Consider the following 19368-nt stretch of genomic DNA (forward strand, 5'->3'; position numbering starts at 1 on the left):
TTTTCTCCGGGTACTCCGGTTTCCTCCCACATTCCAAAAAAAATGCTAGGTTAATTAGCGACTCCAAATTGTCCATAGGTATGAATGTGAGTGTGAATGGTTGTTTGTCTATATGTACACTGTGATTGGCTGGCGACCAGTCCAGGGTGTATCCCGCCTCTTGCCAGAAGACAGCTGGGACAGCCCGCGACTCTCGTGAGGAAAAGCGGTAGAAAACGAATGAATGAATTAATATATTAATCTTAATCTTAATCTTATTAATCTTAATTAATATAATCAATCTACACATTTTATTTCTACTACATTACATGATTCTGCACTCAGTGTGTATGCTAGCGGCCCCGCCTCCACCCACTGAAACAAAGAGACTGTATGACTGACAAAAGGTCTCACTCCGTTCATGTTGATGTTCTATGGAAGGTCCCGAAACCAATTAACTCTCTTCCTGCCTGTTTGGAGGCGGGAAATGAGGGAAACAGACGCACATCCGCGTGACAAAACGATCATGTTCATTTTCATTTATGGTGCGATTAATTAGTTAATCTATTTACTATCATCCCAGGCCTAGTGCCTATGAGACATTTTTTTTTTAACCAGAAATCTTGTTGCGTTTTAATTTCGTAAGATCTTGTGACACCCCAAAAAAATAATTCCATGCTTTTATTTTGACGCTTCCTTCAGGTTCTCCAGCCTATATCGCCTGACGAGACGTCACACGGTGAAATCCATTTTAATCGCTGTTTGAAAGAATTAGAAATGCTTAGGTCAATTAAGTAGATACATCGCTCTGGCTTTGTAATGCTGTTCTCATTGATCCGTACAAGTTACTTTATGCACTCGTGTGTGGGATACGTTTATGTTTCTGTAATTCAGCTGCTTGGAATTCATTAGGTATCGATTCGCTTGTGGCATCGTCAAAAGTACAGTCTGAGAGCAGAGCTTGAAGTCTAATCGATTCCGTGCCATTCAGAAACACGGTTGGTTTGTTGTTGTTTTGCTACGATTACGTACATTATCTCCGGCCAAGTGACTGCTTATTAAGAATTTTAATGTATTCAGTCCAAAATGACGAGCGTATACAAAGAATGGCTCACGTTTGACTGTTGTTTCTGCTCAGCCTCTTCCCGCTCATCGTCCGACTCTCTCCCCTGCGTACTGATTGGCTGCTGATTAGTCGGCTGGAGCCAATCACGCTTGCCTTTAAACGGCAGCGTTTTTCGTCTGGTGCTAGGCAGCCGCATAGACAGACAGACAGACAGACAGACAGACAGACGGGGTCAGGCAAAGTCATCGCCTAAGAAAAGCATTCCTGCGGCGGCAGCGTCGCACTCGTAACTTGACGGTCACAGAATATTTATTATAATGACATTCCAGGCGGCACCAATTGGATGCGTCGCTCCATTATGAGGTTAAGGTTATGATGATGTCTTTAAGGCGTGAGACGTGTTTGCATGCGCAAGCGGCGTATTCCCATTACGGTTGCTACGTCAAAAACTAAACATATAAATTGTTTATTTTCCAACAAAATGATGGATCCTGAAGACAAAATGCTTGTCTTTATGTTACATTTTTTTGTGACGTACCCGACATAACCAAAACCTTGCTTACAGATTTATTTGCGATCCCATCAATGTAATAATAATAATAATAATAATAATAATAATTATAATAACTACAAGTAATAATAATAATAACTACAAATAATAATAATAATTCATTTTCTACCACTGGTCATTGCCCAGCTGTCTTCGGGCAAGAGGCGGGGTACACCCTGGACTGGTCGCCAGCCAATCACAGGGCACATATAGACAAACAACCATTCACACTCACATTCATATCTATGGACAATTTGGAGTCGCTAATTAACCTAGCATGTTTTTGGAATGTGGGAGGAAACCGGAGTACCCGGAGAAAAACCCACGCATGCACGGGGAGAACATGCAAACTCCACACAGAGATGGCCGAGGGTGGAATTGAACCCGGGTCTCCAAGCTGCGAGGTGGTCTGCGCGCTAACCACTCGACCGCCGTGCCGCCCGAGATTTGAACATGACTTTTAAGAAAAGTACAATGAAAAAAAAAATGACAATACATATGTTACACAATCCTGCACTCTGTAGAATCGAACCCTGTTCCTCCTAGCTGTGAGGTCTGCGCGCTAACCACTGGACCGCCGTGCCGCCCTATATTATATTATATTATATTATATTATATCGTATTATAATGTATTTCACTTCAGAGCAATTTTAAGCCATAAAAACGGCCACAAGGGGGTGGCAGGAATCGGAAAAAACGAAAAATCAACGGAAAATCTCGTTCCACTGAACAGGAAGTTACTGTGTGTAAATTTTAAGGCTGCGCACGCCAGCATAAAAATACTAATTTTTCCTTCAAAAACACTCAAATTTTATTCATTCATTCATTCATTTTCTACCGCTTATCCTCACGAGGGTCGCGGTGAGTGCTGGAGCCTATCCCAGCTGTCTTTAAGTGAGGGGCGGGGTACACCCTGGACTGGTCGCCAGCCAATCACAGGGCATTTTTAGACAAACAACCATTCACACTCACATTCATACCTATGGACAATTTGGAGTCGCTAATTAACCTAGCATGTTTTTTTGGAATGTGGGAGGAAACCGGAGTACCCGGAGAAAAACCCACGCATGCACGGGGAGAACATGCAAACTCCACAAAGAGAATGGAATTGAACCCGGGTCTCCTAGCTGTGAGGTCTGCGTGCTAACCACTCGACCACTGTGCAGCCCCTCAAATTTTATGTTTATGTTTTTTTATGTTGTTGATCACTTTTTAGTCATAAGAAGACTTAACAAATTGGTCGACGTTGATGACATAAACAGGACCAATTAAAGCAGGTTTTACTGTATTATTGACAATAGTACAGTACAGACAACCTTGTTTTTATATTTTTATATGCACTAACATTGGGTTTGTTACAGGCATACTTTTTAATAACCACAAAATGACCTGATTTGGGATTGGCAGACTAAAAAAACATCTCAAAGGCTTGGATCATAATGTCCTACATTCTGCATAATACTGGAATTTTTTTGTGTATTGTGTGAACAATAGAGCGATCTTCAATGAAGTATTCAGTGTTGAATGGCAGTATTTTTTACTGTGTAGACATGCTCTTTAAAGTACACAAGATATTACCCAGATAAATAAATAAATTGACTGTTTTTCTGTCATGGTTTGAGGAAAAATTTAATTAATGGAACGGAAATTTACTAGAGTGGCCTGCGGAGAATAACAACGTAAATAAGTCTGTCAGTGTGATGCATTTTGGGTAAAAAAAAAAAGTACATGTATGCACATATGTATAGTAGATGTTTTTTATTTTGTAAATGGAGTTTCCCACTAAAAGAAAAGCCAAATGTCCTTTTGCGTCCACCTGTCCCTCCCCTACCCCACTGACCGCTGATCCATCATATTATATCTCTGACCTGCTCGGAAAATCTGTCTGGTTTTTCCTCCCCTGTCTGGTTTCCAATGGTTCATCCCGTCCCCCGGGGAGGGCCTTCAACCCCCCACTCCTCCATTTCTAATTTGAACTTTGACCCTGGTCTCCTGGCTTTCAGGATATGAGATGACCGTCTCAGTGGGAGTATGTTTTGAATACGTCTGTTTCAATACAACCTATGTTGCTACGTTCCATACTGCTATATTGTTAGCCTGCCATCCCAGCAGTAGTAGTATAGAATTTAAAGATACTTTAATCCTGATGTTTTTGCATGTGGTGGTTTTATTGTCTCCAAGTTGCCACAACCTTGTTAGCACAAAAAACAGCACTCATAAACATGCTAATGCTGACTTAGGCCGAATCCCAATCCCAATTTGCCCTGGTCTTAAACCCATCACACACACACACAATTTGAAATAATATTAATAATTATCGGTAGTTTTTGTTTATCTGTACAAACCACTGTATGAATTGCTGGCACCAGCACTTTTACCGTTGTTAGAGCTCTGTAGACATGAAATAACACCCCTATAGTCACCTTTGCACTCCTATTATTCTTTGTTTACATCACATTGCGCCGGTCACAGGATCGCTGCAGGGACATAAGAGACGGCCACGGTTTTAAGCAACGTTAGCAGCGAGCTAATTAGTTAGCTTTTCAAATGTACCGGGAAAGAATGTCAAAGTAAGAAGCCAAAAACGTACCACTTCCACACGGAACGGGAAGAGAACCTTTTTTTCGCAGCGGAAAAGAAATGTTATGTTAAAGTCATTTTTTTATGTCATAAAAACATTCACACCTAGTGGCTTGAATTGTACATATGACTTGTCTTTCAATATTTCAATTCACAGCCATCGTTAATGTAATTTATTTTATTAAATTATTGAATTATTCAATTAATAATACATTTTATCTTTAAATAAATAATAAACACTGTACATTTAATGATTAAAAACTCAACTCTGAATCCCCTACATCACTTCCTGTCCATATAAATGAATAAAACTCAACTCTGAATCCCCAACATCACTTCCTGTCCACACGTCCGGAAGACATTTATTAAAAAACATATGTACGTGAGCCTTATTTATGTTTCAAATGGCTTATTTTCTCTGATTATGTCTACCATATCAGGTAATATGAATGTAAAGGTGACTATAGGGGTGTTATTTCATGTGTAGAGAGCTCTGATAATGGTAACAATCGTATTTAAAAAGTCATAATCAGGTTTTTTTTGTGCTGTGACTACAAAAATATTTGTTTATTAATACTGAATCCTGTTTGACGTAGATTAACTTAACTATTAACTGCAATAATGAGGGATTACTGTAATTCCTGTATAGTACACATTTTAACACATGGTGAAAACGTGTAAAAAAAAACAAAACAATCTGGCGTTATACCAGAAATCTGAAGCAGGCCTATAGAGTTGTCCATAGAGTGGCAGGCGCTATTAGCCGCTATCTCGACCCTCCTCAGGGTACTGGGCAGACTGCCACGCAAAGGTTGCCATGACTCCTGAAAAAAAGAAATGCCAGATTTTGGGAGGGGAAAAATATTTTGATTGAGACAAAGAATGTCTCTTCACAGTGTCAACTGAATACCGCAAATAACTTTCTGGTAGTGTGATCTCAGTTTTATAATTGGGAGAGGGGGCGTCCTGAACTAACGACAGCTTCCTTGCCTGAAAATGCCCGAGTCTGTATTTCCCAATTGTATGATTGTCCTGTCAGTTTTTTTTTTTTTGCGTCTGCCGTCTTGTTGTGTTGTCGCACTGCGGCCGTTGGAATATTCCATTGTGGATGGCTCGCTGGCACTGGCACAGTTAATGGTAGCTGACCGTGGCATGCTTGATTACACTGGCATCTCTCCCTGTCTCAGCTCTCTACACGCTGTGGTCTTGGCTAAGTTAAATAAACCTCTCACCACAGGCGCGTTTCTGCAGGCCAGAAAGGAGACGACTCGGGCAGTTCTGTGGTCTTTGGTGGGGATTCTAAGTCCATAACAGTAAAACCCCGATGGATGGGAGGGGGCGGCTTTGTGGGAAATGCTTTGGCGTGTTATTCCTCCACAACGAGATACATCAGCTAGTTGTTTATGGAGTTATTTCGCAACTGCTATGTTAAAATACATACCATTGTATAACAGTAAAACAGTGTTTTTCCCTTTTGTTTTTAGGGAATTGAACTCCAAAATGACTCCAGCCATCAAATTTCCCAAATGAGGAAGACATCCAGGAAGGGTAGGTTAACATAATCCTATCACTCACTTGGCTACGCTATAGTGCGGTTAAGGTTGATATTAGAGATGATTGTTATTGGCTTTTTTTGCCGAAATACGATATTGTCCTCACTTCATTACCGATACCGATAATGTACCTGACATTAGCAATGAACACTGTTTATACTACGATACCACTGAATGCATTTCACAAATAAACACACACTGCAATATTCAATGTAAGTTACATATTGCCTCCCAAAAATAATAACAATAATGACTAAAAAATACATATTCTCCTCCTATCAACAAGACAGATTAGTCTTAAAAAATTAATTAATAAGAAAACAAATACAGTTGGCCCTCGCTAAATTGTGGTTCGAACATTTCTCCTATTATTAGTCAAAAAATATTGAAATATTGAAAATATTCTGGTCACTACCGCCCTGAATGTTACTTTAGTTAGACATTACCTTCCATTATGTGGAGACAGACATAGTATGTCCGACATTACAGTGTGAACAAAAAGTTGTCCTCCCATTCGGTGTGGAAGTGGTAAGCTGTTTGCTACACATTTTGCCGCTTCTCCATTTTAAAACACTTCCTGTAGCTGGTGCATGAAACAGGTGTAAACAAAGGGGACGTAGTCTAAATTTCCCATGGGTGTGAATGTTTCTTTGAATATACTTTCCCCTGATTGGCTGGTGACCAGTGTAGGGTGTGACTGTCTTTGCCACCATATTTCATATTGAGGATTCCTGTTGTAGTAAATTGACATACTCAGATTACTTACATTGTTTTGATTGTCGCGTTTATTCTTTGTGAATGAATTGATGCTACAATATTGTATTGTTGTGTTATTTTTTCCTTATTTTATTTTGCAACTTTGGCTATATAACCATGTGGCACAAACCCGTAGATCCGATCTTGTGGCAAATCTGACAGCACAAGCTCGCTTCTGTGGGTCTTTGTCATTGTGGTGCGAACATCGTTTTTCTTTTATGCAGACTAAATTGAACGATATTTTCCACAATGCACTGCATTGCATAGCGATGCACAACACAAAACCGTCACTATGGTTATGTTCTGGTTCGAAATAATTTCTCGCTTTTACAAAATGTGTGCATCCAGGTTGAGGTAGTAGGTTGTATGGTTTAGAATTATACACAGGGAGTTAACTGTACAACCTTCTAGCTTTCCTTGGAGTACACGTATGACATCAGTCTGTACGCAACATAGCAGTATTATATGGTACAGCACTGTGCAAAAACCTCAGTGGCTGTTTGCTATCGCTGAGGTTTTCTCGTTTTATGTTTGACCTTCAGTCATGGTCAGTATTTTCAGACATAATGCATCGTGGTTAACCACAATGGCGGCGTTGGCCGCATTAGATATGTAAAACAAACACGTTTTTCAGTGCTACAATGCTAGCATTTCATGTTAGGAGATCTAGAATGAAGAACAGTTCATTCCTAAGGCATTTGTTTAAATTGAGAATAGATTCTCACTTGCGCCCGTTTGGTTGTCTTGCAATTTTTCTGATTTTTATAGAATATTTCCGGTCATATTTAGAGAGTTGTTTGAGTCATTTGTCGTTATGCAAGGTATGCATAACGGCATACCAGAGTGCTGTAGATTTAATTTTTGAATTTATTTTCAGTCTTTGTATTTAATTTCATTGGTTATCATTACGGCGGCACGGTGGTCGAGTGGTTAGCACAAAGACCTCACAGCTAGGAGACCAGGGTTCAATTCCACCCTCGGCACATCTCTGTGTGGAGTTTGCGTGTTCTCCTCCGTGCATGCGTGGGTTTTCTCTGGGTACTCCGGTTTCCTCCCACATTCCAAAAACAAGCTAGGTTAATTAATTGGCGACTCCAAATTGTCCATAGGTATGTATGTGAGTGTGAATGGTTGTTTGTCTATATGTGCCCTGTGATTGGCCGGCGACCAGTCCAGGGTGTACCCCACCTCTTGCCCAAAGACAGCTGAGATAGGCTCCAGCACCCCCCGCAACCCTCATGAGGAAAAGGCGGTAGAAAATGAATGAATGGTTATCATTAATAACCTTCAATGAGCAATTGCATTACATGACTCCACTATGTCGCACACGGGCATGGAATTGTGTAAAAATACCCGGAAGTGTGCCGTGGTTGAGCGAGGATCCGTGTGCCCACACTCGCCAAACGTGCCGTGCTTCAGGTGTGAAGTGGGCCCAGGCACGGTATGATTGTCCTAGTGTGAGTACACACCTAAGTCTAAAACTGCGCTACATTTTGGATAAGGCTTAAAAAGAACTGGTGCTTTCATCTGCACCAAAGATCAATTTCCCAGCATTTCAAGATGCGCCACGGTTCGTTTATTGTTTAAAGCCGTTTCAGAAGAAAGCAGTCATTTGCTTTCAAGTGGGGGAGATTAGATGTTGCTTTCAGGTTGGATTGTTCTCGACTAAGCGTTCTAACCAGTCTTTAAAGGTGAGTTTTTTTTTTTATTGCGATCTTTGGGGAGTCCAATTGGCAGAAGCACCGAGCATGGATTGACAACGATAACAAAGAGAATAGTGTTTTTTTACATTTATAGCAAGAAACCTGAGATAAATCTCAAAAGCTCAAACCCCTTACATGTCACCCTGGGTTACAGCTATTTTAGCTAATCTATGATTATATCTGGAGATATACCGACACCTGCCTGGTATTCATGTTGGAGACCAACGGAGCCACTGTCAACAAGCTGGTTTCTGGAAGACAATATGATCCACGCAATTCCCGAGCAACCCAAGATCCACCTTTATTTTCTAAGTTCGATCCTATTCTTCATATGATCACACATCCGCATAAAAACAAACAAGACGACATTCCTACGGATATATAGCTAACTGCTACATCTAACTCATGCATTCAAGACAACCAACAGTCTGCGAGGATGAAGTGTACTCTTGACTCTGACCCCCCCCCGGAATGAACCAGGAAGTTCCACAGTAGAGAAGCCTGATAGCTGAAGGCTGTACCGCCCATTGTACTTGTAAAAATTCATAAGACCACAAGTAAATGTAAGCTCTGGGAGCGCAGCGTTCTTTCTGGGTTGATAAGGCATCAAAAGGTCTTTAAGGTACAATGGTGCCTGGTCATGTAGTAGCTTTGTATTTGAGGAGGAGGATTTGAAAATCAATCAATCAAATATGACGTCTTCTCTTGATTCTGGTTAGAACTCATGCAAGCAGCATTTCCCCTTGACAACTTAATAGTAGATCTTTGCAGGAATTTTATTATACTGTCTTCATTGATAGACTCGTGCAGGCATCACTAATTGGCGAAACACCATGAAAGCGGTTCGAGCAAGGGCAGTGGCGAAAGCTGATTGGTCCAGGACTCCAGCCTCGAGTGTATAAAAGGCCGGGCAGGGAAAGGAAGGGTGCTTTTTTTTGCAGTTGCGATGTAATCAGACCCGTTTACTTGTAGGCATACAGGGACTGCAGAGAAGCCCGGACGTCTGTATTAGGTATTGTTGTCAGGAATAAACAATCTGGTTCTCGTTCTATAATTTGGTTCTTTAAGATTCCCTTATCCTCTATTCGAAACCCACTTAGTGTCCTCAGGGGGAGGGTTTCTACAGCGTACATGGTCTGAGTCCGGACAAAATACGGACCAGGACCTACAGTCAATCAATTATGAAGTATTTTAAGTTTGGATAGGAGACTTTTTTGTAGACTTTACGGTACTGGTTTATCAGTTTCACAAAATCCTCTGACCAAGAAACAAGACTGAGTGAGAGGCAATTGACCATGAGGCGAGAGAAAATACACATGGTGCTCTCAAAGTGAAAAGTGGACAGTGCCAGTTGACCAAACATACCCACTCAAATTTAAACTAAGGTCACGAAAAATAAGAAGTCTCTGAATTATATGAACAATCCACTCAAATCCCGATCCTAGGGGTCAATCGTTCGGACCGGACCGATTTCTGGATCCGGGACTATTTGGATTTTAGTTGAATTCCACGGGTCTAGTGTTCCAATTGATTGTGAATATCCGTCTGTCTCTACGTATGACGTATGTTTAGATTAGTTTTGACAAGATTAGCACCAAGATTATTTTAAGGACCGTGAACTCTTCCATCTTTCTCACCTCTGAAAGCCACTTTTCCCTCCAGATGTGTTGAGCAAAGCATTGTTGGTTCGAAAACCGTGCTGTCTCAGCACTCCCCTTTGTCCAACTGGCCCAACAGCACATTGAAAAGTCATTGCTTCCAGCTGGGTCTTCATTTCTGGGATGGTTGAACAAATAAATTATGGGATTAGATAGGGGTGTTTCAAGCATGCCATCCAGCTGCTATAATAGCCTCTTTGAAAAGTCAGTCTGCCCTGAGACTCAAGGTTCTTTAGTTATTCAAAACATTCATACATTTGTTATGCTCGCATGGAGTCAGGCCGGGGGTTGAAGCACAACAGAAAGTCGATTCCTTACATGTGACAATCAAGGACAAAAAAAAGTTAGTTATTAACTCATTCTTTACCAAAGACTTATTTATCCAATCCAATCTGCTTTATTTATATAGCACATTTTATTAACAGAGTTTCCAAAGTGCTGCACAGACTAGTAAAATAAAAAGTAAAAATAAAATACAATAAATAAAGGTACAAATTGAATTTAATCCAAAACTAAAAGATCAAATAAGACATAAATAAGACATAACTAAGACATAAATAAGACATAAATAAGACATAAATAAGACATAAATAAGACATAAATAAGACATAAATAAGACATAAATAAGACATAAATAAGACATAAATAAGACATAAAATAGTAAAATAGATACTAAAATATTAAAAACAAGAAGCAAAGCAATAAAAGTATAAAAATAAAACCAATTAAAATAAAAAGAAAGAACTAAAAGACACAGGACCATACGACTCACTCCGAGTTAAAAGCCTGAGAATAAAAGTGGGTTTTAAGACGAGACTTAAAGCTTTCGATGTTGGGGGGCCTTTTTTACTTGGGAGGGGAGAGAGTTCCATAGCTTTGGGCCAACCACAGAAAAGGCTCAGTTTCCCCTGGTCTTAAGTCTCGTCTTGGGCACCACAAGTTGGAGCTGGCCCTCGGACCTCAGTGACCGCGCTGGAGAGTAAATTTGGATGAGGTCCAGTGGAGTTTATAAGTTTATTTCATCCTAATCGTTCACTCCCAAAGACGTATTTATACATGTTTTTAATGCGAGAGGTACAAAGAGGTGATGATGCAACTGCACAGTAGAAGAGATCATGTTTGGTGCAGTGTGAAAAACGGAAAAACGGAAAAGTTATTTTTTCCGGATGAAAGATGATAGTCTAACCTTAGTCTATCTTAGTCTAACCTAGTTTATCTTTTTGTGTATACAAACATTGACCAAAAAGATGGACACAGACAGACATATTTTGGTCTATGCAGCCCAACAACACATTATTAACTGAAAATCATAATCAAAAATGTCAAAACCAAAAATGTCAAAAGTGTAAAAATCATCAAAAATGGACAGTACCGAGAGGGACTGCTTTTGGGAAACCTTCTTTTGGGCTGCGACCAAATGAGTTAATACATTGTAAATTGTGACTACATATATTATTTTCAATATTTACCCAAAAAGGACTGTCGGCTGCCACTATATCAGTTTCAGAGTTCTCCCCGGGCAGACTAAACTGGTCAGATCTGGCTGCCCCATATTGTCACTTTCTAAGCATCCCACTGTTCTCCAAACGCAGCTGAGTAAATGGCAAATGAATAATCATACGCACCAATGGCAGACAGGGACGTCATCGATCTGTCTGGAGTCAGCCCGTCTCTGAATGCTGCATCAGCCACTCTTCTCCTATTGATACGTTCTCGCCCCTTGACCCCCCCGGGACAGATCAATGGCATTGATTGGAGAAGGGCAGGGGACAAGGGCAGGATCTGCTGACTGGTGTGACAAGACATGATGGTCATTTATGTCCCTGTGGCCGGGCTGGAAAAGGCGTTGCTTCATCGCATATTGAGCGTCTCTTGCTTGCATCATTTCTGTGGGTTCATTGTCGGTGCAACTTAAGAATGAAAAACAGCCTGTCCTATTTTTGGATGCTTTGAACTACTTCATCTTCTGTGCAATTCAAACGGATCTAAAAATGTCATTTGTGTGTAACAGTGACTGGATTGCTTATCTGTCACTGCACGGCGTTGGCTCTAGTGGAGCATTTTCATCACTCAAATGGCTTCTATTTCCAGTCTAGACTAGATACGATGCGGCTAATGTGTGTGTGTGTGTGTGTGTGTACACAGAGGGGTGATGGGTAGGACGCTCCAGACTCTGCAGTGACACTGCTGTAATGGAGCTGATTGATCACCTATACGGCCGCCAGCTGGCCCCCGCCGGCTTTAAGCATAGAGCGACTCCTAACCCCCCCCCCCCCTCCGTCTCTGCGCCACTGCCGCTATCGCTGAGGCGGTCGGTGACGGCGAACCATCCCCCATAGACTTCAACCTGGCCACGGTTTTGACATTGGCTGCGGGATTGTCGCATGTCCGGCGCTTGGCTAGCCTTTCTTCTGTAGAAAGAAAGAAATCCAGGATCCATAAAAGACGCGGGACTGTTTTTCGTTTTTGTTAAAGGCATAATCAATCAATGATATCATTTGCAGATCTTACTCATCGTCCCCTCGCTGACAACCAGGGTCATAGTCCGAATCTATCAAGAGTATTGAAAGTGATAGGACATATTTCTCATAAATGAAAACAAGCTTTTTATATAAAATGAAATACATTCATGTAATATGAGTGTATGTTACTTTCTTAATGTTTTATTGAACCTATGACTAAAAGATACGTGATATGTACATGCAGTGTTGGGAGTAATGCCGTTTTTGTTTTCTAGATTTGTGCACACTGATATCTATTTCTACACAGGAAGCTAAATAGCTAGTCTGTAAGAGTTGTGGTTGCTCACGCTCGGGAAAACATCGCCCCCCTGGCGTTTTGGTAGTATAGAGTATTGCTAGTTAGCCGTGACTTGGAACATTCCGCTACAAAGCTAAATACAAATTTTTCGACGTATTAAAAGGTTTTTCTTTTTAATTATGCATGACTTGCGTTATGTTGTTCTAAATGCTAAATGTATGCCTTATTTTAAAATAACCTAACTTGACATCTTTTGTGTAGCAAACACAAACATATACTCACTGAAAATCATTGAAACAGTGACATTTATCGAGTGTCTTATTAGCATCTTAGCTATTAGCCCAATGGTGTTATGTCCATACTTTGTTTTATATGTAGTCATTCAATAGGACTGTATTTTTGACACCCTATTAATGCATTAGAGTCGTTAAATGGCTTTAAAGGAGCTAAAAATAAGCTTTTGGAAATATGCTAACCAACAAGACAACCACTTCAAGTTTTGTAGCTTGTTTTTTGTATAAATTGATTCAGTAAATATTGTAAATACAGTTGGATTGTCATATTAAACATCAAATTAAAGCATTACAATTGTTAATTGACTTAAAAATGTGCTTTAATGGCAAAAAAAATAAGCTTCTGGATATGAGCTAGCTTACCTGACACGCTGCCATTTTGGGGCCGCCGTGTCTAGACGTGACAACCACTTTGAGTTGTTTTGTAGCTTATTTTTTGTATAAATTGATTAATAAATATAGTAAATACAGTTGATTGTCATATTTGACACCCAATTAAAGCATTACAATTGTTAATTGACTTAAAAATGTGCTTTAATGGCAAAAAAAATACGCTTCTGGATATGAGCTAGCTTACCTGACACGCTGCCATTTTGGGGCCGCCGTGTCCAGACGTGACAACCACTTCAAGTTGTTTTGTAGCTTGTTTTTTGTATAAATTGATTCAATAAATATAGTAAATACAGTTGGATTGTCATATTTGACACCCAATTAAAGCATTACAATTGTTAATTGACTTAAAAATATGCTTTAATGGCAAAAAAATACGCTTCTGGATATGAGCTAGCTTACCTGACACGCTGCCATTTTGGGGCCGCCGTGTCCAGACGTGACAACCACTTCAAGTTGTTTTGTAGCTTGTTTTTTGTATAAATTGATTCAATAAATATAGTAAATACAGTTGGATTGTCATATTTGACACCCAATTAAAGCATTACAATTGTTAATTGACTTTAAAAATGTGCTTCAATGGCAAAAAAAACAAGCTATGAGATAAGATATGAGCTAGCTTACCTGACATGCTGCCATTTTGGGGCCGGCGTGTCCAGACGTGACAACCACTTCGAGTTGTTTTATAACTTATTTTTCATATAAATTGATTCAATAAATATAGTAAATACAGTTGGATTGTCATATTTGACACCCAATTAAAGCACTACAATTGTTAATTGACTTAAAAATATGCTTTAATGGCAAAAAAATACGCTTCTGGATATGAGCTAGCTTACCTGACACGCTGCCATTTTGGGGCCGCCGTGTCTAGACGTGACAACCACTTCAAGTTGTTTTGTAGCTTGTTTTTTGTATAAATTGATTCAATAAATATAGTAAATACAGTTGGATTGTCATATTTGACACCCAATTAAAGCATTACAATTGTTAATTGACTTAAAAATATGCTTTAATGGCAAAAAAATACGCTTCTGGATATGAGCTAGCTTACCTGACATGCTGCCATTTTGGGGCCGCCGTGTCTAGACACGACAACCACTTCAAGTTGTTTTGTAGCTTGTTTTTTGTATAAATTGATTAATAAATATAGTAAATACAGTTGGATTGTCATACTTGACACCCAATTAAAGCATTACAATTGTTAATTGACTTTAAAAATGTGCTTTAATGGCAAAAAAAACAAGCTACGAGATAAGATATGAGCTAGCTTACCTGACATGCTGCCATTTTGGGGCCGCCGTGTCCAGACGTGACAACCACTTCGAGTTGTTTTATAACTTATTTTTCATATAAATTGATTCAATAAATATAGTAAATACAGTTGATTGTCATATTTGACACCCAATTAAAGCATTACAATTGTTAATTGACTTAAAAATGTGCTTTAATGGCAAAAAAATACGCTTCTGGATATGAGCTAGCTTACCTGACACGCTGCCATTTTGGGGCCGCCGTGTCTAGATGTGACAACCACTTCAAGTTGTTTTGTAGCTTGTTTTTTTGTATAAATTGATTAATAAATATAGTAAATACAGTTGGATTGTCATATTTGACACCCAATTAAAGCATTACAATTGTTAATTGACTTTAAAAATGTGCTTTAATGGCAAAAAAAACAAGCTATGAGATAAGATATGAGCTAGCTTACCTGACATGCTGCCATTTTGGGGCCGCCGTGTCCAGACGTGACAACCACTTCGAGTTGTTTTATAACTTATTTTTCGTATAAATTGATTCAATAAATATAGTAAATACAGTTGGATTGTCATATTTGACACCCAATTAAAGCACTACAATTGTTAATTGACTTTAAAATATGCTTTAATGGCAAAAAAAATACGCTTCTGGATATGAGCTAGCTTACCTGACACGCTGCCATTTTGGGGCCGCCGTGTCCAGACGTGACAACCACTTCAAGTTGTTTTGTAGCTTGTTTTTTTGTATAAATTGATTCAATAAATATATGTTAATTGACTTAAAAATGTGCTTTAATGGCAAAAAAAATACGCTTTTGGATATGAGCTAGCTTATGTAAGGATACTGTATCCTCATATAGTCACATGACACACTCCAGAAAGCTTCCTATATGTGATTTCATGAGTTCAAGTCCGGCACAGGACTGATTTGAACACATTGTGGATTCTTAGAGGTTAAAAATGTAGCACGGTGACTTTGCACATCAGGCTTCTCGGTGGGAATGTGCCGCTTTACGCTTTGACGGCGTAGTTGCTGTGAATTATTAAAATATAAAGGTTGTGATTTTTAGGCTTCCGGATATAAATATTGGATCATCTTTTTGTGTTCACATTTGCACATACAATATTAGAATTACTTCTATATCGGGATGTACTACTGTATGTAGTTTCATTTTCATTTCATTTCCGCTGTCGTCTCTTGCGGTGACTTGTGTGTGTGTAAACACACCCCTTGTTTGTGTGCGTTTTCTCCGATGACACTTTGTACTCAATTTTCACGTGAGAGGCCATTTATGGCGATATGCACGTGCATGTTATTGTTATCGTTTTGCTGCGGTATTACGTGTTTTGTTTGAGCACCGCTGGAAAAAAGACAAGAAATTGATCAGCATATAGGGAGGAATGTGTTCACCAACAAAGACTGGATGGAGGGTGTGTGTGTGTGTGTGTGTGTGTGTATGTGTGTGTGTTAGAGAGAGAGGGAGGGAGAGAAAGAGCAAGGCTGTTGCTGCAGACTCCTGCTGCAGTAGCTCACTTTGGGCAAAGCAGCTGCAGACAGGAGAGCCAAGCAGACAGGTACAGACCTGCTGTCATAATATGGGAGGGGCGAGGCTTGGATGGAGGGCAGTCACATGGGTGCGGGGTGGAGATGGGGGGGCGAGTGGTGGGGTGGGGGGGTGGGGATTTGGTAGCAGGATGCATCCGGCGGGAGCAAAGGTTTTTTGGTTTTTTTTTTTTTGTTTTTTCCAGTGATGGGACCTGATCGTTGGCAGACGCTTGGAGGGAGGATGAAATTATGACGCGTTTGGTGTCCCCGTGTCTGGAGGTGGTAGTGAAGATGTTGAGATGGAGTGATGCCGAGGGGGGCGGGGGGGGGGGGGGGGGGCATTTGTGTGTGTGTGTTTATGTGTGGGGGGGTTCCGACCTCACTGACCTGCATCCGGCCACGACTTCCCGCAGACGTCTCATCTTCCCACCCACCCACCCTCCCCAACATCATGTACCTTTCCCTTTAATGCCTTCTTTCTCCCGCTGCCTCCTCTTCTTCCTCATCTATCGCTCAGAGGAGGAGAACAAAAGGCGAAGAATGAGCGTTGCTCTTTTCCGGAAGCCGACACTTTACTCGGCCTTCCCTAGAGAGAAGACAGTCAGACGCATCTGTTTGATTTTTTTTTTTTCTCTCTCTCTGAGGGGGTGGAGTCGTGTGGCGGGAGGGGAGTGTGTGGATGCAGTGGGTTTGGGCGGGGGTGTGTGTGTGTGTGTGTGTGTTTGGGGGGGGGGTGTCAGACGTGTGTTTGGGTACATGATATGACATGGGAATGTCTCCAATATCTCTCTGTTAATATTTACTCTACTTTGTTGGGTTATTCCACAACTGTAATATATTCCGTGTCTTTTCGGACAGTTTTCCGGCGTATTGCTGCCATTTAAGGTGTTTAGAGTCGGAAATCGGAAATTGAAGTTCCGAAGCTAGCTTTTTTTTCCCATGTCGAGCTATGTAGGATTCATAAATGTTTTTTTTTTTCGAAGCGTGGAAACGAAGCGTCCCATGAGGCGGTTCCAGGTCCTACTGGAGACAAAAATCTAGACTAATGATGGTCCGGCGCTGGAGGACAAAGAGGCTGCTTTGCTGCGGCGCTTTTTCCTTTTTTGAAACACAAAGGCTAGTTAGCACACAGCAGGCTTGTTGTTGTGTTTGTGGGGGAAATCATTCAGTCGTCTGCAACAAATCTACACCCTTTTTTTTTTTTTTTTTGCTGCTGTCATTTTTCTCGCCTTTTGTTCTATAGGAACATCTGTATGTCTTACCAAGAGTCAGACCAGGACAAAGTTTTGTGGAGAATCAACAATGCGAGTACCGGTGTGTGTGTGTGTGTGTGTGTGTTCGAGAAAGAGAGAGAGAGAGTGATAGAGCGAGAGAAGAAAGAGAACTGGAATTGTTAATACAAACGCCTCGTCTCGTCTGTAGACTCTGTCGTACTTCACCTGCTCCCTGAGACCCTAACTTGTGAGCTCTCCTGATAAAAATATCACAGGTTAGGCTCTTGGGACGTGGGCGGAGGGCACAATCGACTTTTGGCGGTCATAACGTAGATATTTCATACATGAAAAGGAGACTAAATGATCATTCGCTTATACATCGACGGAATCGTGCATGTCTGCTTTTATTGTCGTTTTAATGACGTCACTCGCCGTAACTCTAAATGAAATTGTAATAAATGTTGGGATGATGTGGACGAGGGAGGACAGGACAGTGCCACACCTCGAGCTAATGCTGATAAGCTCTGGCAATACACCAAAGTTGTTAAAAAAAAAAACACGTTGCCGAAAAGTTAGCTTTACAGCATAAAAATAGGCTATCAAACACGGTAACATACATATTCCACTGTTTTTACACTTTTACATTCATGTTTTTATGCTTTACTGATTTTGTTCAGTGGTCCTTGAAAGCATCATAGCTACTTGCAGCCATGAGACGCAAAATTGAAACGTGTAAATACACCGTGAATAAGATTCTATCATTCATTCGCGGTGGGTTCTCCGATAATTACAGCAGTCAATCTTATTGCAAAGGTTAATCCAAAATCGGGGGACATCCACGTCAAGCTGGGTTTGGAAATATGAAACATGTGAAGGTCATTCCGTTCATTGCAAGCCACGCCTCTCTGTTATGACGGTGCACCCATACCTACCTTAACACCTTAACAGCATACAGTCTGGTAAAATGTAAAAAGTCTTGTATTTCATATCATAGCATAAATAATACAAAAACATTCAATTGTTGTTATTAATTTATTGAGTAACTAAATTATTAATTTTGATAAATTACTAATTTAATAATAAATTTCAGTAGTTTATGCTTATTTTAAACCCTGAAGCATGTCGATTTCGCGGGGAGATTTGTAATATAGCCAAGCTAATAACAACAACAACAACACAAAAAACACAATCACATACGTATCAAAATAAATGATTAATTATTAATAACTACTATAAGAATGATTTACACGTCGCTGTTTACGATCGGTCATCATTTCAACAGAAAAACATTTCAGACAAATATTAATTACTTTAAATGACCAAAGTATCAAAAGTAACGATACTTAGATTGGAGAATATTAGAGGTATCGGAGGTATCGATATTTCAGTATGAATTCGCACATGCAAAGGTGCATTTATGGACTCACCGAACTCTGAGCATCAACGTCTACTCAACAACTAAAGGTCATTCTAGAAGTCCCAAAAATAGAACGACAGCACAGATGGCCTAGTTTAATTATGTCGTATAAGTGTCTGGTATCTTTTAGTTTTACTGTACTGTACTGTACTGTACTGTACTGTACTGTACTGCGTTATGAAATGACAACACTGTCGGAAGTACCTGTGACACCATCCCATAGCCTAGCTCGGAAAAAATATACAGACATGCAAGAGACAATGTAATAAAATACATGGTGATTAATCATGATTAATTCATTTGTAAACTGTGGTTAATCCAATTTAAAATTTTAATCATTTCGTTCCTGTATAGGCCTTTTTTTTGTCAGATTGTTGTTGTGTACCTGTAACTCCAGCCCATAGTCTAGTTCAGAAAAAATATAGAAACATACAAGAGACATGTAATAAATACATGATGATTAATCACGATTAATTCATTTGTAAACTGTGGTTAATCTAATTAAAATTTTAATAATTTTTGTTCCTGTATAGGACTTTTTTTTGTCAGATTGTTGTTGTGTACCTGTAACTCCAGCCCATAGTCTAGTTCAGAAAAAATATAGAAACATACAAGAGACATGTAATAAATACATGATGATTAAT

General features: G+C 39.9%; 1 protein-coding gene and 1 long non-coding RNA gene across 9 annotated transcripts in view; one reads left to right on the top strand and one right to left on the bottom strand.

The window, feature by feature from the left end:
- The window catches only part of LOC131138013 (uncharacterized), a 30052-nt gene extending 15452 nt beyond the window's left edge, over positions 1 to 14600 (bottom strand). The window contains exons 1-4 of one of the 5 annotated variants that reach the window (XR_013625168.1): positions 14564 to 14600; positions 11471 to 11634; positions 9825 to 9963; positions 4893 to 4999 (exon numbers count right to left, since the gene is read on the bottom strand). Coding sequence is in view for 2 of the 5 variants with exons in the window: in XM_078787630.1 (XP_078643756.1) it covers positions 4957 to 4999; positions 9825 to 9963; positions 11471 to 11651 (363 nt within the window). In the remaining 3 variants the exon portion in view is untranslated. Of the gene's footprint in view, positions 1 to 4892; positions 5000 to 9824; positions 9964 to 11470; positions 11660 to 13912; positions 13953 to 14563 lie in introns of those variants that run through there. The other 4 variants (XR_013625167.1, XR_013625169.1, XM_078787630.1 and 1 more) reach the window with 4 other exon arrangements.
- The window catches only part of LOC131138012 (uncharacterized), a 55524-nt gene that overhangs the window by 18961 nt on the left and 17195 nt on the right, over positions 1 to 19368 (top strand). For all 4 annotated transcript variants that reach the window (XR_013625172.1, XR_013625171.1, XR_013625170.1 and 1 more), the window contains one exon: positions 5660 to 5723. This is a non-coding gene — a long non-coding RNA (uncharacterized LOC131138012). The remainder of the gene's footprint in view (positions 1 to 5659; positions 5724 to 19368) is intronic.

The sequence above is a fragment of the Doryrhamphus excisus genome, linkage group LG21, assembly GCF_037039965.1.
Source record: "Doryrhamphus excisus strain RoL-2023G ecotype Guam linkage group LG21, RoL_Dexc_Guam_v1.1, whole genome shotgun sequence".
Classification (NCBI taxonomy): domain Eukaryota; kingdom Metazoa; phylum Chordata; class Actinopteri; order Syngnathiformes; family Syngnathidae; genus Doryrhamphus; species Doryrhamphus excisus.